The following is a 25,698-nucleotide window of genomic DNA, read 5'->3' on the forward strand; positions in this document are numbered from 1 at the left end:
CTGTCATCAGCATCTGCTCTAAACGATGACGGTAGTGTCAGAAACAGCAGTTTTTGCTTAAAAATAAGGGAAAGTCAGAGCAGCTGCAATCATGGTACGTATCCGCAGATTTTATTTACTCCTTTAATGCTGGTAAAATGATATGGTTGTATCGCGACGCTATGCGTTTGACATTTCCTGCTAGTATACCTCTCTCCTCTGCGTTGTACGAGAATTTCCCTGATTAGATATACTGTGCATATTAACAGGTGAACAAAAACTGCATTTGTGTACATTTTAACTATATAGTATGTTTGGAGCATGTTTTTACGTAATGTACAACAAGTATGAATCGCCCAGCTTAGGTAAATATATGTTTCAGGGGGAAAAAATGTCTGTTTTACATTATATTCATCTTCGTGTTTTCCATAAATTTGCAGTATGGCTTTGTGAATCACGCCTTGGAGCTCCTGGTTTTAAGGAATTACGGGCCGGAAGTGTGGGAAGACATCAAGTGAGTTTGTAATGTAGATCATGTGTGTTTACTATCCAGGCCCTGCTGGTATCATAGGTTACACTGTGGCCAACCAGAGCACAAACAAGGATACAAGACAGGCCTACTGTTCAGCCAGCAGCACATTTTCAGCATGGCCAGTGTTAACAAACAACAGGGATGGATGTTTGCTTACAATGACTAACCACTATCATCTGCAGGCTTACACTGAAACTCTGAAGCTGATAAAAAAAAAAAAAAAAATCTCACTTAAATATAACATATGTGTGCAAGTAAGATCAGTGGACTGCAACTAATGGTCAGTTTCATTAACAATTGATCTGTTGATTCTTTTCTTGATTAGTTGTTTGGGTCTATGAAATGTCAGAAACTAGTGAAAAATGTCCATCACTATTTCACGCAGCCTGAGGTGTGTGGTTTTGTCCACAGCAGTCCAAAACCCAAATATATTTGATTTAAAACAGAATTCGAGAAAGAAACCAAAGTATGTAAGAAGAAAAAAAAAATCTTGAGAAAAAAGTACTCAAAACACTGAATCAATGATCAAAATCTAGTTGTTGATTAATTTCATAGTTTAGCTCTATATTACAACAATGTAAAAATATTTCTGAATTAAAAGTCTCATCTAAATAAGTGGATGTAGTTATGAGCAGCAAAAAGGTACTTACTGTAAAGATCATATCAGAAATAATCCGTATGGAGGGTTATATTTTATTATTATTATATCTTATTATTTGATTACTAATGTATTAAAGTACTAGTGTGTAAGATTTGGTGGCATCTAGTGGTGAGGTTGCAGATTGCAACTGCTACAGACCCTGTCTAGAGCCAGTGTTTAGTTTGTCTCTTCTTGGTTACTGTAGAAACATGATGGTGGAACATGGCGGGCTCAGTAGAGGCATTTCTGCCAAGTCCATTCCAATAGATGCCACTAAATTCAATGCACTGCACCTTTAATGTGTAAGTAGCTTTTTAGGGGGTTTTCACACTGCACTTAGTCCAGGACTAAAAGTGTTCTTAGACTCATCTTAGCCCCAGGTTAATGGAGCTATTAAAGAAAACTTTCCTGACACATTGGCTAACTCAGACTTTAGTGTAGGTCTTGCTGGTGCAGTGTGAATCTTAAAGCCCTGAGTTTAGGTTTACCCTGGGTTAACAATGTCTGTGTGAAAAGGGGCTGAATTATCCCACAGTCAACTCTTATTCATAGTCCTGGGCTAAAGATAACCCTGGAATACAAATATGCAGTGTGAAAAGTCCTGTAATGTAGCTGATCGAGGTGGAACTATTTTTAATGTCTTTATATATTGGTGGGTAAAGTATCTGAAGTCCCTCAACGTTGAACTTAAGTACGTAAGTAAAGTTACTTGGGCTACACCTAACTTCATTGGTGATTAATCTGTAGATTATTGTCTTATTTTAATCGTTTTCGGCCTAAAAAGTATTAGAAAACAAAAAAATGTTTAATGTCAGTGTCAAATATTTTAGTTTGTCCTGACCAACAGTCAAAATATGTCCACTTTACTTTCATAGAAGACTCCTGAATGTAGGTGATGATTAATTTTTTGTTAGTAGACTAATTCATTATTTGACTAATGATTGCAGCTCTAAAATTGACTGCTACTGTCCTGTTATAGGTAACATTTTAATGGCAGTCTGCAAGCTGATGTAATCTACTGTAGCCTCCTGCTGTTGTCCAATGCAAAACATGTCCTTATTTGGTGACTGAATTTTCCAGATAGGCTTATGGATAACTTGTGTCTTTATGGGTTGAGGAATACTTTCTATTCCTTGTTTAAATAACGCTTTGTTTATCTGAAAAATGCATCATCACAAATCTGAAAAAAGGGCTGTTTATCTTAGCTCATGAAAAGTTTAGGTCTCTGAGATATATAGTTTTCATAGAACAGCGATCTATTATAGCTTCAACGATTAGTCGATTATTCAATCAACAGAAAAGTAATTGGCAGCTATTTTGATAATTGAATAATAATTTTAATCAATCCAATCATTTGCGAGTTTCAGCCTCTCAGATGTGATGATTTAATGACTGTCATTCAACTCTGGGTTTCAGCTTCTGGGCTGCACAAAACAAGACATCATGATGGAAATTATAACAACCATTTTTCACAATTTTCTGACATTTTATAGGCAAAATGATTGACCAATCAAAGAAGACAGTTATTATCAGATTAATCAATAATGATAATAATCAGTCAAGCAGCAGCAGCAGCAGCAGCAGCAGCAAAGTATCATTAAACAATCCTTTTAAAGTAGATCAGCATAAAAAATGTGTTTTATTCTTATCTAACTTGAAAGAGTTTTCTCAATTACAACACATTTGATGAATGTAATTCCAGTCCTCCAGTATAATGTTAACATTGCATTTTTTCAGCATGTTGAAATATTTGGCTCAAGATTAGTTTATTTTTCATATGTAGTCTTAACTGCCCTATTCCTGACCCGGCCTAAAAGAAAAAAAAAAAAGAAAAGAAAGCAAAGCAGCAGCTGCCTTATGTAAATGTGGTCATTCTCTAGCTTAAAAAAGGTTTTTACCTTATTGTGCTCTGCTACGTCATATCTCCACAAATGTAACTCATTGTTATTTAATGCACAATTTATCACGTCTGTTCTGTTTTCAGACTTTGATGAGTTGAGTCATTTTAAAATGAATTCTTATTTTCTTTGCAAAGCCTTTCATAGTTTGGTATGTTTCTTCAGCTGTTGCACGTCCTGTTAAAATGGTGATTGCTGGTCAGCTCTGTAAATCATTTTTTGTTTTCTCAGTTAAACAGTTGTAATCAGAAACTCATTAAGCCCAAACACAGTTTTGTAACAATTGGACTGTTAAATGTATAAATAGCAAAGTGCACCCTGACTTTGGAGCTGTGCTTTTTTCCAAAGGACCTGCATTACGTAGTCCTGCATCATTTAAACCCTTCAGCAATGCAGGTTTGAAACCACACAATCACTTCAAAGCAACATGGAAACCTTTTTCATGTTACTGTAATAGAAATCAGGTTAGCTCACACTGACTGACCACAAATAAAACCCAGCAGCTGTTATTAAATTGTTTGTGTAAACAGGAGTCCCTCTGTGATTTACTCCAACAATAGAAAAGCAATTCCAGAAAGACAAAGCCACACTGTATAGGTTTCGTGAACATGTTGTCCACAGTGACTGTTTACTTGCTGCTGTGACGTTTGCGGTGGTTCACAAGTAACAACTTCACTTTGTTTTCAGGAGAGAGGCCCAACTTGATATCGAGGGTCAGTTCCTTGTTAGAATCATATATGAAGACGCCAAAACATACGATCTTGTCGCCGCTGCAAGTAAAGTTCTCAGTAAGGACTCTTTTTCTAATTATTGGAAATAAAAACATTGTATGTGGTACAAATATATGACACAAATACAACTTTATAAAACAATAAGAACTTGTGATTGACCAAACTAGAGCTTTCAATCGTATCACAGTCCTTTCCAGCAGATGGAGTTTAGTCAAAGCCTAAGACCTACAGTTGTTCCTTTCTGTATTTCAGAGATAAATGCAGGAGATATCTTACAGATGTTTGGGAAGATGTTTTTTGAATTCTGTCAGGAGTCCGGATATGACACCATCTTGCGAGTGCTAGGATCGAATGTCCGTGAATTCCTGCAGGTAAGCTCTCTCCTCTTTGTGTATAAGTAAGCTGGATATTACTAGCCAAAACTAATATTAAAGTGGATGTATCATTCACATTTTCAGGTCCATACTGGAATATCTTTGTATGAAATATTTATCTGGTCTTAGTTCAGCCTCTGTCTGAAACATGCTGTTTTAGCTCCCGTCTCTTTAAGGCCCCCCTCCTGATGAGCCCACTGTGATCTGATTGGTTAGCATCCATAAAACAGTGTCATGCCCAACTTCAGGAGCTGCTGGGGCTTTTAAAAAAGAGATGTCTGTAAAAGTGTTGACAGGACAATTTGAACGGCAAACAAGGTCAATTATGACTGCTTCTAGTAAGGATTTTTCTAGTAAGAAAATCTGTGACATCACCACAATGTAAAGTGTATGTGGGAAGCACCACTGCACATATTCAGTGGCAGTGTTTCCCACAGGACAGGCATCTATTTGTGGTGGTGTGGTCCTCAGCTCATTTTTGATTCTCCCCAAATGAGAAAATGAGCGCTCCCCCCCACAGTTTGTCACCGGCAACGTAAGGAACATCCTCAAAGCCACATACACATTAGGGAACACTAACTGCAGGCCAAACTTCAACATGGTTTTCAGCATATTTGAGGGTGACTTGTCTGTTTCAGCCAACATGAAGGATCGGAACTGCAGACACTTAAAACACGCTGTTCCGCTAACGGGACGGACCGGAAGTTGGGAGGTAGCGACACGTTCTTCTGAATGTTTTAAACATCAACCCTTAAACATGTATATTCATGCCATACATTGTTAGAAAGCTTAGATTCTCCCGATTCATTCAAGACAACTCATGAATTATATGGTTGCTCACAGCTGTAATAGTATTAGCGGTTAGCTCGGCTAGCCACTCAGCTAAGTAAGAAAAGCTATAATGCCTACATACCTTCAAAGTCTTCTCTTTATCCACAACGATCATCTTATGACTCAGGACTTTCTGTACAGCTCGCCAAGTATCCATTCTGGTGAAATATGTAATCCGTTTCCATAAAACCGAAATATTTTCCTCAATATGTCCATGTATTTAGTCCAACACGTAAGGAAACAGACACGGAACAAACCATATACGGTCCCTTTCACGTCACTTCCTGACCTACACGTGCATCTGTGGGACACGTGACTGTTTTGTTTACGTCCGTGAACTCCTCCTGTTTCATACACACCACACACCAGCAGATAGCCTTGTCACTACGGGTAGTGACAAGCCTCTAGCAAAGACATATGTCTGTCTGTCTGTCTGTCTATCTTCTTCTTCTTCTTCTTCTTCTGGCCGACCAGGTGAATTAAGTGCGTCTTCTTTGGTTTTATTGCCGCCACCTACTGCCCCGGAATTGTTACGACAAGCTACATTCACAGACAGAGTCCCGTTATTATGCTTTTATGAGCGAGGTCGAGCGAGCCAAAAGCCGAAAAATCTATTCGTGGCGGACGTAATTCTTTCGTGGCGGGCCCCACGAAAGAATGAATGTGTGGGAAACACTGAGTGTGCTGTGCACCATGGAGGCAAACCCAGATGTTCGACAGTTTTTTGTGTATGTGCCAGCTGAGCAATTCTTATTGGACTAAACGCATGCCATTTTCAGCTAGGTATCCAGCTCTTTTAATACATCCTTGGTAGGGTTTCACTACTTCAAGCTGAAATCCATCTGAAATATGAGGACAAAGTGAACAAGACATGGAAAAACCTTAACAACATGCTTACCAACCAATGCACAAGGAGCTGGTAGGAAAACAATGACGTAGAAAAAACTGTCACAAACTGTCAAACTGTCATTCAGATCAGGTTGAACCAAGGCTTTTGACTAACAGGCCTGATGACCTCACGTTTTGGAAGTCTGACTATGTTTAGTATAGATATCCGACATCATAACAGTATATATATATAACAAAAAAACTGAAAAAGCATATATCCCCTTTGAAATTTCAACCATTAAAGGGTTTAATATGGAGGTAATTTAACTTATCACAAAGAGTACTACTACTAATACTCAGCCTATGTCCTCAGTGACCTAGAAGGTTTGTTAAGTCTGAGACATTAACCCTGGAGTACCCCTTTAATATTTAATATGTAATTTAATATATGATGTACATTGCCATCATATAATTCATTACACTTCAGCAGGGTTTAATTACTTTGCTGTTATTGAATGTTGCATATTTCATATTCACTCTCACTTTCAGAATCTGGATGCTCTCCATGACCACCTGGGTACCATTTATCCCGGGATGAGGGCTCCTTCGTTTCGCTGCACCGACGCAGAGAAGGGGAACAATCTGATTCTTCACTACTACTCAGAGAGAGAAGGCCTGCAAGACATTGTGATTGGCATCATTAAAACAGTCGCTCAGCAAATCCACGGAACAGAGATAGAGATGAAGGTCTGCTTTGCTGTTTTGTTCACTTTTTTTCCCAGCAGCTCTAATATCTCACTCTGCTGCTGCTGATGATGAATGAAGATGACTTTATGGTTTTCCAGCTCCTCTCTCTAATTTATGGCACAACATTCAGTGGAGAAATCCCTGTTATTCTTTGTGTTAAAAAGTGTGTGTGTGTGTGTGTGTGTGTGTGTGTGTCAGGATATAATTAGAGAGGTTATAATTTGAAGATTAAACAACAGAAAGTTTCAAAATACCCAAATGGGAACAGTGCTGCGCCGTGACAACTGCAGTTCAGCAGTGAGTTTTTGGCTAATGTCTGTGAGTCAGAGGATATTTTTAGATCTAAGTTATAGAGTCTCTAGCTTGGAGATGTCGGGAATCTTTCAGGCTGTTTTTTTCTGCCTTCCACAGTGTTATTTTAACTTTGTCTAACTGTGGCTGAATTCAAATAGGCTGCACAGTTATTAGATAATACATCCTGAGAGTGGATTTATAATTTTATACAGTGTCTCATTTTCACGACCATACTAATCACATTTTGACTCAACTTATACAAAGAATTGTAGCAGCTACACATTGTCTGTCACTGGATTTTTTTTGGTATGTTAATGTTGAGCCCACAATTCACAGCCTGTAATCAATACCAATAACTGCGACATGTAACTCTCCTATAAGATGTCTGCTGTACTTTGGCTGGAGTTTGCTCTTCATTTCATAAGCGAGTGACACCCACCCTCCCCGAACCTAATCATATTGTACAGGCAGGATAATATTTTTCAGCAATTGTGTGTGTAATGAAAGAACAGAAAATGGCAGACACTCCAAATGTGACACCCAATTTCTGGAAATATTAGCCACGGTTGCTGTGGCAACAGGGTGCAGAGACAGCTGCCTGACGTCAGCATGCCTTATGCCCATAAACCCACTGAATAATGTCATTTTATACTCCCCTAATTCCATAATAATAGGCTAGATTCATATTAATATTTTTGCAATATTATTAATGACAATAACATTGTGAAGGTAAAATATTAAATCAAGAATGTCGTATTGCTGCAGCATGTGCCACAATATAGGAATGTTTAACCTAAATTTGGTCTGTTTTGTAACAATGTCATGAATATAGAATCAATTATTTAATTTCATCTAATACAGATGATCCAACCCAAAAGCGAGGAGTGCGACCACATCAAGTTCCTGATTGAGGAGAAGGATTCAGAAGAGGAGGCGTTCTATGAGGATCTGGACGGCTTTGAGGAGAATGGCACGCAGGAGACTCGGATCAGCCCATACACGTTTTGCAAGGCCTTTCCGTTCCACCTCATGTTTGACAAAGACCTGATGCTCACACAGTGCGGGAATGCCATTTATCGAATCCTTCCCCAGGTGTGGATTCACATGCAATCATACAATGCAAACAAATCTGTTTTATCCTCAGCAAAAACTCTTTCACAGGATCTGTGTTTGTATGCTACAGTAATTAATGCATACACAGTCAATAAAGCAATCATTTCTAATCTTTTGTAACTAAATTATGCATATTTTGGCCTCCACAGCTCCAGCCTGGTGCCTGTATCCTCCCTTCAGTTTTCTCTTTGGTCCGTCCTCACATTGACTTCAGTTTTCATGGCATCCTTTCTCACATCAACACTGTCTTCGTTCTGAGAAGCAAGGTACATATTACATTTAGAAACTCTATTTTTGTTACAGCACTGTTGGCTAATCATGTTACTACTTTTCTTATATAAGCAGTTTTCCAGGAGGCAAAAAGCATTAAAACAGAAGGTGATCCTTTGATCAAAACATGTTTTCATTGTACATGACAGAACATGTTAATAGTCATATATTAATATTGATGAGCTCACTGATATTTTTAGAGGCTGCATAATAATTTGACTGGATATGGGATTCATCAGCACTGCTCATGAGAATGAAACTGTTCACAGTCATCTAAACAGTAATCTGTGTAGTCATTTATGCATTAAAGAAATTGAGAACATTTTTTTAACATTTTACAGTCTGTGGCAGTGAGTGCAAGACATCAGTAATCATGCAATATAGTTAAGAATTGTTCAGAGAGTAAAGAAACTGAAAAAAAGCTGAAGCAAATAGTTTTGAAATTAAACAGAAATGTGTACTTATGGGTCAGGAAATGCTTAGGTCTTAAAATAATAGCTGCCATACCTTGATAAAGGTTTTAAGTACATTAAACTCATGGTGCTGCTACATAAGCCATGATACAAGAAAAAAGTTGATTTAGTCTTAATTTTTCCTTATTCAGATACAGATAGAATTTCTTATCCATGGCAGACGATGCATTCCAGACTTAAAGCAAGAAAAAAACAAAAAAAAACAAAAAGCAGACAGATATAGAAATAAAGAGTGAGCTGAACTTGTGCCTATGCACTTTTGAAGCAGATTTAGAGGGCAACATATAATGAAATATTCATAAATGTGATGTAATCCTGACAGGAGGGTCTGCTGAATGTGGAGACTGTAGAGAACGAGGACGAGCTGACGGGGGTGGAGATCAGCTGTCTGAGATTGAAAGGACAGATGATTTACTTGCCAGAGGCGGAGAACATCCTTTTTCTTTGCTCACCCAGGTAAACTCACAGTCTGTGCAGAGAAGCACTAATGAAACACCAAAACCTAGAACCTCTTTTAGTGACTGGCCTGTATAGGAACTCTCACATTCCTGGCGAAGATAAGAATCCTGAATGCTTATGTGTTAATTAACTTTGATAAATAAAAACTGAGCAACACATTCTGTATTTATTTATATGTAAATAAAATATCTGATAATAATATACATACAGGCCACAATATACATAACCCATCTTTTTACATTTTTGGAGTTTTCACAATTTTCTACACTTTGTTAAAATAGTGTTGGTTTTTGTTCACTGTTCCTTCAGTAGCTCTAGATTGATGATGTTCAGTAAGGTTAACTACAAAGTATTAGACTTTCTTTTCATGTTTTTGTTTTCTAGGGCCTATTTTCAGATCTGGATTAATATGTGCTAGGAAGTATTTACAGCCGCAGGACAGTTATGTTGGGATTGACTCAAATAAACTCCAGTGCCTGTGTTTATCATAATGAAGGAACATGTCACCCAGTGCAACACTGCACTTTATATGTTTCTGAAGGGCCAGTACAGTTATTTTGGATTGCACTTTGATAAAGTTAGTATGCCTTAAGCTCCAAAAATATTGAATCCTGCAATTCATCTAATGCAACTCAATAACGTGTTATTCAAATCCAACCTGAGATAACCCTGATGACATCATCAGTGGTATTTTTAAGGCTTTAGAAAGCTCCTCCAGAGCCAAAGAACATATTATACAACTGTTTTCACAGGCTGACTTGTACAGTTGTTCTCAAATGCTTTCATGTCAAGGAGCCCTAAACTGACACAAATTGGACTACAGACCATAATTTGTCCCGGGGTCCCCCATCTGATAAGATAAGTACAGTATGAAGCCCTTGACCAAAACAGTCATACATTCTGTCAGTTTGTTACTAATGGATGACATTATACTGAAAATAATTAATTCCCCTTTTTGCTGTGGATCTTTGTGTGTGTAATTGGTGGAGTGCCCCTTTAGTAAAGGTCTATGACTCAGAGAAATTGGCTATGTCAGGCTTTGGTAACACAGTCAATACTTGGTTATGGTCCTTTAAATATATTTTCTAACTACCACCTTTATCCTTACCAGTATTTTTATATTCTCTGCATGAAATCATATTTTAAAGTAATGTAAATATTATAACTTCTGTTAAGGGCAGCAAGAAAATGATGAAATGCTGGAAACATTTTAACCTGAAACTTGTTTTGCTTTTAATTCAAATACGCTCATAATCACAGTAGTTGCAATATGATTATTCATTTCATGTAGTCATCACACAGTCATTTCATCAAGCAATTACCAAACCAGCTCGCTCAAATATATTTTGCTTTCAGTCTTTCATAAACAAAACATTAGTAGTTACATGACCGGAGCAAGGAAACCTTCAAGCTGGTAATTACACTGGTTCTTCTGTTGTCACCTCCATTAGTCTCTGTGACCCTTATATAACCAATCATACATATCAAGTGAAATATCGGATGCAGGAGAGCAGGGTTCAAGAGTTCTCAGATTGAAGACACTTTGCAGAGTACAAGAGCAGTGATTTCACAAAAGGTTGCTGCCTAGAAGTAAATAACAGGGGCTGAAACAGAGACCCATGCTCATTCACCTGCCTAGAGAAGAGTCACGCAGACATCATGACCTCACCACCTCAGACAAACATTTATCTGGAGACTGCAGACTCAACCTTGAAAGTAGGAAAGTGATCTCACCACTGGTTGTTTATACTTTATGGTCTGTTTAATTTATTCTTCTTGATATGAACACACACAAATGACTGTACACGCTGTAACACCAGCAATATCAAATGCATATTTCTCTGTTTTCAGTTTTTATTTTTTATTTTTTTAACAGTGTGATGAACCTGGATGATCTTACAAGAAGGGGACTGTACCTGAGCGACATCCCGCTACATGATGCAACGCGTGACCTGGTACTGCTGGGTGAGCAGTTTCGTGAGGAGTACAAGCTGACCCAGGAGCTGGAAATCCTGACAGATCGCCTGCAGCATACACTCCGGGCCCTGGAGGACGAGAAGAAAAAGACTGACAGGTAAGACCATATATCTAGATTTCCTATTAATTGTGAATTTAGCATGGCATTAACTAAAACCTTCTAAAACCTTTTGGCTTGTCACCTCTAAAAGCAACTTAAACCTCTCATCAACGTTATTTAATTAATATATTTAAATGACATGAAGAGAAATATAAATAAAAAGGGAAATGTCACAGTGTTATGTACCTGAAATATGTTCCTGAATAGTTTTTCCTAACTTGTTAATTGTCCTCAGATTCATCTCGTGACCCTTTAGAGATGTCTCAACCCAAAACCACTGCTTAAAGGAATGACCTTTTTATTCGCATCCACATTTAGCTGTATTGGTACAGTTTTAATTACGCATAATTATATTAGGGCCCTGTAGTTGTTGGTATGTTTTCTCTAAAATAAATGTGTCATAACATTGCTGACTTTGTGCAAAATCAGTGGCCAAGATTTAGTCCCATCTTTTAAGACTCAAGTATTCCATTTTAAGGACCGGCTCAAGACAAGAAATATACAGCAGGACTTACACACTGACAGTCCCATTCAGTCATGTTGAGGTTACATGACAGTAGGACCACTGAGGGTCAGAATCTATCATTATACCCCAGATGATATTTGCCTGAGCTACTCTTCAATCCTTGTTATGGTGAAGACACTCAGTTAGTTTTGATTTGGGCTTATAGAAAGGAGCCTGTCATAGTAATTTGGTACAGCGGTGGGTGACAGCTGGAGAGGACCACAGAGGTGGAGTGTGGTCTTTATTAAGGCAGCTGTAGAAGCCCTATCCTCTCATAGGAAAAGACTGTCACTCTGTCGTTGGATCCCTGAATTATTATTCTCGCCATTCTCCTGTCTGAGAGTGCCTCAGGCTCCTGGTATTGATTAGAATTCACGGCTCCTCTCTAAATATTTAAGAGAGCGGCTGCTGTTCTGTCACTGAATTTTCAGGACTTTACAACACTGCGTTTTCTGAATATGAAAAGATACCTGAATTAACTTAATGCTTTTTTTTGCTGCTGTTTGGATGTCTATCTCACTAAGAGAAAAACAGTCTGGATGCCTTTGTATGTGAATTGTTAAAGATAAATATATGTTCTATATACAATATGTCTGTATGTATAAATTCTTGTGTGGTGACCGCTATCTGTACGTATCGTGTCCTCAAATTATGATGCATCATGGAAGGTATTTTGCTCTTAACAGACAGCCATGATCTAACCAGTTACCATAGAAACACCACCATCCCATCTGAGAGCAGCTTGCATAGAGAAATGACCAAAAGGTGGTGGGTGAGCTAATAAATCGTTGATCCAATGGATGGACTTCAGTCTGGCAGCACTCTACCGCTTGAGTACAACATAACTACTCTTTTGCTCAAAATGTTCATTCCTCTCGTTCCTTTCAGATTGCTGTATTCTGTTCTGCCGCCATCTGTCGCCAACGAGCTGCGACACAAACGGCCTGTCCCGGCAAAACGCTACGACAACTTGACCATCCTCTTCAGTGGCATCGTTGGATTCAATGCCTTCTGTAGCAAGCACGCCTCTGCTGAGGGAGCCATCAAGATAGTCAACCTGCTCAATGATGTTTACACACGTTTTGACATCTTGACAGACTCCCGGAAGAACCCTTATGTATACAAGGTTGGAAGCAAGAATTTTACTCATGACAGTAAATCATGCATTTGTGTAAACAAATAAAAAAGGAGGGGATCTGTGCAGATGTGTGATAATGATCAAAGTGTAAAAAACACCAGATTTGTATCGAAAATTAAGAAATCAAGTGCTTTTAACGAGCATGTTCTCTGCTGGTTGAATGCACCAGTGACTCTCTGCTGAAAAATATTATGCAATTATGCACATACAAGTCAGCAAGAGAGTATTTATATCAATTGGCTTGAGTTTTTCACCATAAGAAGAGTAGCACTGAGTCCTAAACACAGTGTAGTTTTACAGAGGGACTGCACCATTTTATAGGGTTCATGCAGCAGATTTATACTCCAGGCTTTCAGACAAGAATGCACTTTAAGAAGTCAAACAGACCCCGGCACTTCCAGGGGATCGACTTCAGGCACTGGGTCACCAAAAGAAGTAATATTTACTCTACAAGCTGAATGGCTAGGTGGTCTTAGGGTTTTAGCAGACCTCAAAGAGGCCCTGAATGTCTTAAAGCTGATGTAAGTGTTTAAGTGTTTATCTCTGGGTGTTTCAGTGTATTTCTGGCTGTACAGTTTGTTTTTTTTAAAACTCCCTTTGTTGCACAGTGGGATCCTATGATTTTACATGAATCAAAAGTAAAGCAAAACAGGTTATGGTGTTGCTCACATGATGCTTTTCTTTATACAGGTGGAAACAGTCGGTGATAAATACATGACGGTGAGCGGCCTGCCGGAGCCGTGCATACATCATGCCAAGTCAATCTGCCACCTCGCTCTTGATATGTTGGAGATTGCTGGACAAGTCAAAGTGGATGGTGAACCCGTACAGGTGTGATATGAATCTGTGGCCTCAGAAAATATGTTCTGTATTTTATGGCTAAAAATAATTTAAAAAAGAAGAATATTTGATCAATTATCGTGCAACATGCAGCTGATAAGCTATTTTTTTTAAAATATTTTTATTTGTAGGTTAGATTGATTAGACACCGACAAACATGCCTAGCATATTATGTATATTTATAGCATATTATATTGTATATAATAAAGTCAGACCAATACCAAAGTTTCGTGTTAAATACAGATAATGATATTAATTTTTTACATAAATACATAACTTAAACAACATTTTGATAAAGACTAATTCAATTAGGATATTAATGAATTGTGATTAAGACATATACTGAGTGGGACATTTCACAGTTGAAAAATAAACTTGTCAGAGCTCTCTGGTGCAAAACCGTTTAATGGAGACACTGTTTTTCTATCTCAGTCATATCTTCTGTCCTGCAATTTCCTCTTCATTGCCAACAGAAATACATACGGCAGTACAGAGATATTTGTAATAATCTAATATTGGCCCAGCTTATTTATTTATTGGCAGGGCTCTAACATATAGTTCAGCATTTTTCATTGTTGGAATGGAAACAACTGATAAACTTCAGGGAAAGTTGCTTCAGTATTTCTAATTCTGGACTGAGTGCAGCTGCAGCAATGTTATATATGAGATGATAGATGATAGATGTTATGAATAAGAACAAAACATCACAAAATCAACCACAAGTATGTTTTCTTAGAACAAGTTTCAATGCTGTTTGAAATGTTTGTTTCAGTCATTACATGAATAATCTCAAAGACAGAAATCCAACTATGAAATCATATTTAGTGAGAGTCTTAAAGCACTATACTGCATGAATGCCGCTATCATTCAATTTTTTTCCCCATTTTTTTAAGCACTATTTCTTTCCTATCACTTTTGCCTTGTGTCTTTTTGGTGATACTGTTTGTGTTTGGCACATGATGTCACGATTTTCAAACTGTTCATCCTCACACATTAAATTATTTTGCTTAATTACTAGATACTTCTGTTATTTTTGGCGCAGACATTTTTTTGGAGCTCAGTTACCTTTCTAACATTGCTTTAAAAATTCACATCACAGAGTGTCAGACCTCTTCTGCAGTTGAAAAGTGATGCTAAGCTAATATAATCTGCTAATTGATTTCATGATTGATTATATCTGGGCATCTGGACATATTTCCATGCTGAGGTAATACGCAGTGAAAAGTTGGATAAAAGACAGCAGACTTTTGTTTGACTGACTGTTGGAGATTGTTATTGTATCAATGACTGTTGAGACTTAACTTTGGAAAATCATGTCTGTTTAACAAAAGGCTGTTTATTTTGGGACATCGCATGGGGCTGAAGAGGAGTCCGGTTTAGTAGCAGAAACAGACTCAAATCATCTCACGATCCTGCAGCTAAAAATAGATTCTCATTTGTCCCAGACACTTGCAGCGTGTTCATGCTCTGCAGACAACAAGCGCTGAAGTGCCTACAAGTCTAAATATTAGTCTGTAGATTGCTCAGGACTCCTTTTGGAATTGTTACTTTATTGCAAACTCTAAAAATATATCTAATTTTGTGCATGGAGTGATTTCTGGCAAACTTAACTTTGTTGTCCACCCACTAAAAGTTGCACCTTTTGAGCCGATAGCTGTAAGACTTTGTGCCAACACGCTAAGAGAAGCATTCAGCTGTTTTTGCTGCTTGCAATTTTTTATCCCTCTCTCTGCGGAGCAACAAATCATCATCCAGTCCTTGATTTAACATTTTAACAAGTTTTTTTGTCAGACTCAGACTTACTGCCAGCATAATTTAAAAAAGGATACATTTTTCATAGCTGCTCTCCAGGTGTCGTCATATGCTGTTTTCAGTAATTAATTTACAGCAGATGTGTGTGTTTGAATACTGCGGAGAGCTGCGGAGATCTTTTTGGTAATAAATATAAAAACTTGGTTTGCCAGTAATGAACAAGAAATGGGAAAAATATTCACTATATTTATTCAATATATTTGAGATAAGTGACAACTGATAGTGGATTGAATAAATAGTGTCCTTTTTTCATCCTCCTTTCTTTCCAGATTACTATTGGGATCCACACAGGAGAGGTTGTGACTGGGGTGATTGGCCAGAGGATGCCCAGATACTGCCTCTTTGGAAATACAGTCAACCTCACTAGTCGTACAGAAACTACTGGTGAAAAGGGCAAAATAAACGTCTCAGAGTATACTTACCGGTAAGAACAAGTGCCTCTTTATTTTATTTCTTTAGTCTGCTTGATTCTTTTGAAGTCATGTTTGGATTTTTATCACTGGCAAAGAAACAACGAGGATTTGAACTCGGTTAAACAGTATTAAAAAGGATTTGTAAGATGATAAGAGAATACCCAAATTAGACATGGAAGCTGAGTTGGAATCTATTTATAACATGAACTAGGACATCTATACAAGGACAGAAAGATATACTTATTCAATGTTCTTTCTTACCAAAGATGTAGTGAAAATAAGATAAAAGATCCCCGGATTTGTACAAGCAGAGTGATTTGCGGTGCTATTGACGTTGTGTTCCAGGTGTTTGCAGTCAGCTGAGAACGCCGACCCTCAGTTTCATTTGGAGTATCGAGGCCCCATCACCATGAAAGGAAAGAAGGAACCAATGAAAGTGTGGTTTCTGTCCAGGAAGCCCACTGATACTGAGTCGACCTCAGTTAAAGCTTAACTATTCTCATTCAACACTGTGTCATGGTACCATACTAGTCAGATTTTGACACAGAGATGAGAAGGATTAGTGATGATCTATCCACAAACGTACAGATATTTTTAATATGATAAATCACATGAACTCATTTCAAAGTGTATCTGAATCTACTGTATTAATCTTTGTTTCTGGCCTCACCGTATATTTTTTTAGCACGCACACACAAAATGCAGTGTTTGATAAATAGTTGAGGTTAGTGATCTACTGTAAGGTACACCTAAATTTGATACATTTTTTGACAAATTACGCTCATGTAATTATTTTATATAACATCACTGAACAGATTTTGATGATTATAACATTTTTCATCTAACCTCAATGTTTTTAGTTGCTAGTTTTGTCGTAAATACTGTGTACCGGCCAAAAATACTGAGAATAAATAGTTCACCCTGTGTGCCAAAAATAACTAATGTAAGTTTAGATATATGAGATATGTTTGAATCATTGTTTTTTTGACTTTTTGAGTGATGATAAAATGAAATGAAATCAAACAGATTTGGGTAAAATCCCTACTGTGTTAGTTAAACAATGATAATGTTTCTATATATCATGTTTGTGTCCAAACCGTTACTGTCTCTGTTTTTGTGCGAACCATTTTTGTTCATTGGATACGACAGTAAAGAGGTTTTACACTGAATATATTACACTGGCATCGAGAAGACATTGTTAAATATTGAATTCAGCTTCACCAGAGCAAACAAAAGCTCTGCCAGCTCCCTTCAGTGATTGTGCAGATTGTAGTCTAACAGTTCCCTTTAAAAAAAAAAAAAAAAGAATTTAGATATTATAGCTATATGTATTTATATACATTTATATCACCGTGTTCATCAGCTCTTTGGCACTAAAGTCACTGTGCTTACTAGTTTGATATCTTTCAAATAAAAGATATATTTGATGTTTAGTTATTTAAAAAATAAAAGTCACTGATGATGTAGTGTTTGAGCCATAAGCAAACCTGTTTCATCACGTATCTATAACTGAAATATTAAAGCAGTCCCACCATAGAGCACTATACACCACTTTATTTAATATACACACACATCGCACCTCTCTCCTTATCATGAATGAAAATAACATTGATTACTGTTTTGAATTCTACTGTTAATTGCCGAGATATTCTTAAAAATGGACATATTTATTGTTACTTGGTATTTATTTTGTGATAAGATCTCTATATTATAAAATGTAGCTATGACCTTTAGAAAACAGAATATACAAAGAAAAATAAACTTTATTACGGATGAAACTAATGTATGTGCCTCCATGATGTTTATTATTAAACTAAAACATGTACTGTACACGTTGGGTTAATTGCTCATGAGTATACTGTATACTACTGTACCTTTTTTCTCCGTGTTTTTCCATATTCGCTATTATTAAATCTCAGATAACCTTGCAAGCAATCCAGATCCATGCAGACTGAAACAGATGCCTCTTGTCCTGTAGGAGTGCATTTCAACGCTTGTTTTTATTTGAATAATGTTTCTGTTGGGTAAACTAATAAAAAACAAAGTCTTGAGAAGTGTTGGTTGCCTGATATTACTTTTGCATAGCAACTTTGCTGTCAGCCTGCATTCTGGACACGATTTGACAGATGAGCAGAAACAAGAACTGTGTCGCCAATCTGTAGTTTATTTTGTAAAGGGCTCCATCTAGTGGTTTGTAAGAGGATTACAATATCTAAATCAGGAAGTTCACGTCACGTTATCGTTGACCTGTGCCCTGCTGTCTGATATTGGGACATTTAATAAGCAGCTACAGATAGAGTTACATAGTCCATTACAGTGATCTGTCTACTTTAATTCCTCTTGTCAAAGTTATCATGAAAATTGCAATGCAGTTTAAAAATAAGGACATAACTTTCTGGAACGTCAGCACTGTATAACCACAAAATGATAAAATAACTATGACAGATTGACATATTACATGCAAGTGTTGATAAAAGAGTTTATTTTAATACTGTACTGAATTGAATGAAAACCAATAGAAACTGGAGGGTGGGAAAATTGTAGACTGGTTAAGCGTGTGACCCTTTCTTTATAGATAGATGATCAAACATGTTAGGGTGTCAAGACCTCGGTTTGATCTTTCTTGATGGTGACCACTCTGATTTTAAATGATAATTCACTTGATAATTTGTTCAACATAGCAGTCCTATCATGGAAGGTGATATGTGCTGTGCTTCAAGAAGCTGTAGAGGAGGAGAGGAGAGGAGAGAAAAGCCAAAGCTGCTTTTGAAAAAAATGTAATGAAACAACACAGAGCAAAAAATCTCCACAAAAAGAGGCTCTGAAGCTGGAGCGAAAAAAACTTTGATATTTTAATACATTTCAAGGTGAAATTGAAGGACAACATTATTTCTTCCCACTGGTTGAAAGTTAACCAGTGGACGTCAGAACTTAACTTCACAGGGATTATGAGGATACTGACTCCTAGTAGAGGAGAGGAGCAGAGAGACTGCATCGCCTGAATCTTGAAAACCAGCAACTGGCTTCTGAGAAGACAAGACTACAAAGTCATATTGAGACCGCTCTAAATGAGAGGCAGGTTGCTCTATACTGGCTACAGGATGTCTGTGAAGCTTGCAGCGAATACAAGGAGGCCATAAAAGGTCTGGTTTCAGGGGTTGTACAGAAAGTTACAGATGCTAGATAAAGAGCTCTCTAAGAAGACTGTGGATTTAGAAAAGAGAGTAACTGCTGACAATTTTTTGAGAACATCCACCAATGATGAAAAGCGTCCCTCAACCAGATGGTTTTACAAAGGTAGGCCGAAATCAATCCAGTTATAGGCCTAGGTAACCACTTAAGAGAAGCCTCTTTGTCCTCACAGCATCTGAGACATGCGGATGGAGAATACTGACATCAGGGTCAAATACACCAGGGAGGCACAATATGACAGATCAATCTAAACCCAGCTCTCTCTCTCTCTCTCTCTCTCTCTCTCTCTCTCTCTCTCTCTCTCTCTCTCTCTCTCTCTCTCTCTCTCTCTCTCTCTCTCTCTCTCTCTCTCTCTCTCTCTCTCTCTCTCTCTCTCTCTCTCTCTCTCTCTCTCTCTCTCTCTCTCTCTCTCTCTCTCTCTCTCTCTCTCTCTCTCTCTCTCTCTCTCTCTCTCTCTCTCTCACCACCATGATGAAATGACAACATCTCTGAGTCATTGCTAAGCTCCAGAGAAGCGGTAGATGAACTCAAAGCATGTCAGAGAGAAGGACAAGACGGGCAGAACATGAAGATGCCCTGAAAGTGAAGAAGACAAGAAAGTCTAAGCTGCAGCACAGAGAAAATAAAAACTGCCACAACTCTCGAAAAGGAAAAAGGCCACGTGTGAAAGCACTGTGTCAATCTCAAGGAAGCTTTGACTGAGCAGATAGAGGCACTGGAAGAACAGCTACAGAAAGAAACTGGCTGTGATCCTGCAGAAGGTCCAAGACTGTTAGTCCAGGCTCCAGTAACAACAGCTGGCAGAAGCAATGTTTCAGTTCAGACAGCTCACTGACACCAAGCTCCAGCTAAACCAGTAGAAAATCGCCCTAGATGAGAACAGAAAGGCTCTACAAGAACTGCAAAAGGATTACACAGATCTAGGAATAAGGCACAGTGACATTAATTCTGCCTACTGCGAGCTCCTTAACAGTCCCAATGCCCTCATAGGTAGCTATGAGAGGCCCAGCTATGCTCAGGGTAATCCCCAGCCAAAATTCCCCCCAGTCCACAATGACTTCCACCACTCACTCAAGAGACTACAGGACGTTCAAATGGTTGGGCAATCCACTCTTAAAATATCACATCCCTCAACCAGTATGTAGCCTCCAGATGTGATGAGAAATGATTTTGAGGAGAGAGTGGAGCAGAGGAGTAGACCCTAATTACTAGTAGCTTGGCCAAAGATATATAATATAATATACTTACCAGAATTAACTGAATACCCAACTTCATAGAGCAACTAAACACTGAGCAAGACTCTTTTAGGGTGGCCAAAACGTTGGGGACTTTAATTTACAAAATGAACATGAAGAAGACTTGAAACTAGCAATTGAGGCCATAATTGAGGCCATAATGGCAGGTATTCTTTATTACCTTGAATATATGTTATCTTTTTATTCGCTCATCTTCTTATTTGTTTTCTTTACCATACGTAATTGACTAGAGTAGAGTAAGTTACTGCAGGTTCTGTCTCTTTAATTCACTATCTTTATCAGTTTCACCATCTTATCATTTTGAATGTACTGCTACAACTCATATTATAACTTTGATCCACGTTGTAATGTGATGTAATTTATTGTGTTAATGATTAATGTCTGCAGATCTTTATTGAGGAGACTCTCCGTCAAACTCACTTTTCAATGTCATCATTGACAGCACTGACTGATAAGAGGGAGATTCAATGAGGATGAACTGAAGATCAGGCAAAGGTCTCTCATGCAGCTTTATGAGAGTAGGACATACTGATAATAAAAAAAAGTGTGCACATATTGCTCCTTCCTTTATCAAACTTAGCAGGGATATTCTAGAAGTCTAAATGCAATTCATCTTATTTTAATGCTTTTCTTTCCTGCCTGCTGAAGAGATATACTTTGTTATTTTATGACAGCTGAGTTGATTGCTGGCTTCCTTTCTCCCCCTACAGAAACATTTTGTCATTCATTTTCAATCATTTTCAATCCTTTGAGTTTATAGCTATTGACTCTATAAAAGACTAATCTGAATCCTCGTCTTATCTTAATGACAGATAATAATGTTCAAATAATAACTGTGTACACAAACATTTGTTTGATATTAACTTCAAGTATCAAAGGTCTCGTTTATCAACAATGGCCTGAATCAGGTCAAAGGTAGTAAAAATCACCCGCTCTGATCACAATTGTGTTTATACAAGGTAGTTAAATCCAGTGCACAGTGATAAGAAGCTCAGCAAAGTGACCTCAGAGACTTTTGCCAGTAGTGCAAATACTTTTTTTGTCCCAGCCTGATGTACAGGCACAAAGAAGTGAAACATTAAAAACATTACTCTGTGTTTCTGGCAGTCTCACATTGGAAATATATATTAGTCTTATTTTTGTAATAAATACTGCATGCTCACAAGTCCTGCACTCAACACTGTTGATGTGGTTAAACAAGGACATTGCCCTTTGTAAACACAGATACAGGTAAAACCAGAATATTAACTGTTATTATATCAAACCTCAGGAAACATACAGCATTTGTGTGGCATATTGTATTATGCCAAGGGGTCTATCCAGAGCCACTGGCATTGCCCAATCAGTTGCAGCTGTGGGCTATTGTTGAGAAAATATGAACTTTAAACAGCCACATCAGCATTCAGACAGATGATGAGATAAGAGGGAGTGTGGTTTAAAAGGAGCAGCACAGACTTTGAGAAAGGCACTCCTTGCTGCAGATTTGACCAGACCTCCCTCACAGCCACCATGACCTTCAACGGTAACTGGAAAGTTGATCGCAGTGACAACTATGAGAAATTCATGGAACAAATGGGTAAGTGATTAAACTACAGACATACCTTTAAAGACATTCTTTCATTCAGTGCAGTTTTAAACATATCACCATACTATGTCTACTCTTTGTGTAACATGATGACCATAATAGAATCAAGACTTAATGGGACAAATGATAAAATGCAGCAAATCATGTTTGTAAAATTTTATGAGGATATTTGTCAAAATGTCATTTATGCAGCAAATGTTTTATTTGATCAAATTTATAAGCACGTTTTTAATTTTTGCAATCATTAGGTAAGTTATTATCGTTTAAGTCTTTTAAATACTTAAGTATAAAACAGAACCAAATACTGGAGCTAGGGTTTTAATTGAAAACACTTGGCATGGCATGAATAATCTGAATGTCTTTATCAGCAAAGTATGCAAGCATACAGAGAATCTATGCTGATGACCTACAACACATATCTGTGATTTGACTTTTGTACCTACTTACCCTCTTTCAATGCACAAACAAAGGAACTGCCTTTGTAACACATGCATGAAAAGTGATTAAATCCTGACAAAACTTCCTCTTATTGTTACAAGTCTGTTAAACATATTTTGGCATGTCTGTTCATAGGCATCAACATGGTGAAGAGGAAGCTGGCTGCTCACGACAGCCTCAAGATAACCATTGAACAAACTGGAGACAAATTTCATGTCAAGGAGGCCAGCAATTTCCGCACCCTGGAAATAGACTTCACCCTGGGGGTCACCTTTGAGTACAGCCTTGCAGATGGAACAGAGCTAACCGTAAGTCAAGCTGAGATCCAGTGTGCAACCCTTATCCATCATTATGCTCGAGATTACTTACAAACTGACATTTAGAAGACAAAACTCAAATTTGTTTAAATTTGAGTCATTTGTTTAATAAAACTGTCAACCAGCCCCACTTGAACTTGCAATTAACTATTACCACCTGTAGTAATATTCATGGCATGATACATTTTATGTTCCACCCTGCAGGGCTCATGGGCTATGGAGGGAAGCATGCTGAAGGGTGTTTTCAACAGAAAGGACAATGGAAAGCAGCTGACAACAACTAGAGTTGTGGAGGGAGATGAACTTATACAGGTAGGTACAATATTTAAGGGAATTAAAAATCCACATTTGATCACAAATAGAGATATTGGGTGTTGTTAAACATGGTGTATTTGATACTCCTGTTGTTGCTCCTCATCTCAGATAATATGCTCTATATAAACATATGCCTGTTATAATGTAATTGACATCGGTCTATGGTAACTTAAATAAGTTAAATAAGTAATCAAAACGTTTCAAATATTCAAGATTACATGACTAAGTGTATCTTGTACCATCTTTCTCTCACAGAGCTACAACTACGAAGGTGTGGACGCAAAGAGAATTTTCAAGAAATGTTAGAAAAAACTGAGCAGTTGAATATGAGATGTTCATGATGACATCTGGATTACAAAAAGTATTGTTTTGAATTTGTCTTTTTCTTTTTCAACGTAAAAATAAAATATGCACTACTTGTTATGCCTACACAGTATGTAAAACAATTTTTGAGTTGCACCAGATTTGTACACTGGCACTAATAAAGTTATAACTGTGTTTCTGTGTGGTTTTAGTGTTTTCTATTTGTTCAATTTTCAGTGAGAATCTGTGCAGATTAGTGTGAGTTTAAAGTAGTGACGCAGTAAAGCGACTCATTTTAGAGTGATACAGTAATTCAACTTTATTCAACAATGAATAAAAATAAATATATATTATCTACAAAAATATAAAGTGTAGACAGATTTGACATGTTTCTTTAGATTGATCTGTACTTACACAAGTCATGAAGCATTCACTGAAGCACCAACAACTCAATTCAGCAGTAATGTCAGGCCAAATCCTAACCATTCACAAGATTGAGTGAGGCATACAGATCCTTCACATCAGCCAGTAACTTATTAGATAAAACCAGTGACACAATGTGGAAGATCTTGAGTGTTGATGCAATACAGTGTGATTAGATTCTGTCCCCGTAGATTTACAGCAAGATAAAAGATACGGATTGATGCAATACCAACTGTGATGTTGCGTGACACAGGGCAAAAAGACCATTCGTGATACAGGCCTCCAGATTATATGAAGCCTTTACTGAAGGCTATTGATCATGGGCGCAAGAGGAAAACCAATTATCAGCTTCTGTTTCCAAGCTCGCACACAAACAGACACACAGGCATGTACAGTTAATAATCCAATTTTAGCGATGGAAAACAAATTGGTTATAATACATTAAAGCTCTTTCAAACTGGGAAGAACAAAGGTTTGTACCCAGGAGGTGGTATGAATTTACAAGACCAGATACTGTTTTTCCTGTATTCTGCCAATGACATTTGAACATGTCAAACTTTTGCTTAATGCATCTGAATGAAAAGTGAACTGCTGAGCTTGCTGCTTGATGCTGTGGTTGTAGCTTCCAAATCTGAAAGGGCTTTTAGGAATATTGGACCTGGCACAAATCCCTTCCCTCGCCGCTCACACACACACACACACACACACACACACACATAAACACACACATACACACACACACACAAAGGAGTGTCATCAGATATGTGACTATTAGCACTGCATATTCAAAAGTTTTGCATGACATCCTCTGCTCCCTTTCATTCATCTCCTTAATTTTCTGGTTTCATTCACAAAAATCTCATCCCACTGAAAATGTCAAGGCACTCTTGATACAACTGAAGTCACAAAGATCAGGATTAAAAATAAAACTTATGTAAAAACAATTGATTTGCTCTCTTGTCAGAAAATAAGTAAATCACAGAAAAACAGGGAAAATACCGTCAATAAATGAAATAATCAGTAGCCACATAATAAACCACAAAAAACACTTAACAGATGAGACAACAACATAATCTGGTTGATACACTCTAACTGAGATTTGTCTAATCCAGTAATTTAGTTACTAAATTTCTTTATCCAATACAGTATGTCATTTATAATAACTATAGCACAATCAGCTTGTTTAAAGGCATCCTTGTATTATTTGTCATATACTGTCACTGTGTATCAGTGAGAGATTTGACAAGACTGCTCAATTTAAGAAATTCTTAATACCTCAGTTACATTATGTACCATATTTTTCTTGCATTTAAACAGTACTGATAACTTTAAACAGTACCAATAAATAAATCATGACAAATGCAAGTAGGCTCTGAAATAACACAAATCTCTTAACACCATCCTTTGATGTCAGACAGCACAAACACATCACGCACAAACAGCAAATTTAGTGACTAAGTATGTGCAGTGAGAGTACAATAGTTGAGAAATACCTGGACAAAGGTTAGTGTGGATAGAAAAAATGCAAGCGAGTGAGAAAAATGGCTCGATGTTCAGGAAAAGACTTGGCAATCTAGTGAGAACAAAAACATTGGTACAGTTCATTTTTTAAAAGTCTGATATTTACGTGTTCTTGGGAATGTTGGATGTTGAATACAAAGCTTTAAAAAACTTTGAAAGAAATCTTAAAGTGATTTTAATGAATGCATAGTATGTCTTGGACAGTCTGTGTTGCAGAGCAAAGTTTGCATCATACTCTAATATTTACAACTGATGCATAATCAAAAGTATGTCCTTGCATAAACAAGAGAACATTCAAGTGTTAAATTGGTTTTAAATCAATTGAAATTACAAATTGAATGTGTTAATTTTATTACAATTAAATAAAACCCAATAGAATTTATGTTTGCTGGAC

The 25,698-nt window shown here is 37.4% G+C and overlaps 2 protein-coding genes across 3 annotated transcripts in view; both read left to right on the plus strand.

Moving 5' to 3' along the window:
• gucy1b1 (guanylate cyclase 1 soluble subunit beta 1) lies at window positions 1-17,931 on the plus strand. The gene is made up of 13 exons (XM_053333985.1): window positions 1-94; window positions 420-493; window positions 3,737-3,837; window positions 4,033-4,151; window positions 6,363-6,560; window positions 7,716-7,946; window positions 8,117-8,233; window positions 9,033-9,166; window positions 11,046-11,243; window positions 12,640-12,877; window positions 13,580-13,720; window positions 15,811-15,965; window positions 16,300-17,931. Exons 1-13 carry the CDS (start codon window positions 92-94, stop codon window positions 16,445-16,447), a joined length of 1,857 nt encoding a protein of 618 aa, XP_053189960.1. The 5' UTR covers window positions 1-91; the 3' UTR covers window positions 16,448-17,931.
• A 3,891-nt stretch (window positions 17,932-21,822) lies between these two features.
• fabp2 (fatty acid binding protein 2, intestinal) overlaps window positions 21,823-25,698 on the plus strand; it is an 89,646-nt gene continuing 85,770 nt past the window's right edge. Inside the window, exons 1-4 of one of the 2 annotated variants that reach the window (XM_053340734.1) lie at window positions 21,823-21,978; window positions 22,561-22,733; window positions 22,947-23,054; window positions 23,313-23,358. In XM_053340734.1, coding sequence (XP_053196709.1) covers window positions 21,912-21,978; window positions 22,561-22,733; window positions 22,947-23,054; window positions 23,313-23,358 — 394 coding nt within the window. In that variant the 5' untranslated portion in view covers window positions 21,823-21,911. Of the gene's footprint in view, window positions 21,979-22,560; window positions 22,734-22,946; window positions 23,055-23,312; window positions 23,556-25,698 lie in introns of those variants that run through there. The other variant, XM_053340725.1, reaches the window with a different exon arrangement.

Source organism: Scomber japonicus, chromosome 2 (genome assembly GCF_027409825.1).
Source record: "Scomber japonicus isolate fScoJap1 chromosome 2, fScoJap1.pri, whole genome shotgun sequence".
Classification (NCBI taxonomy): Eukaryota; Metazoa; Chordata; class Actinopteri; order Scombriformes; family Scombridae; genus Scomber; species Scomber japonicus.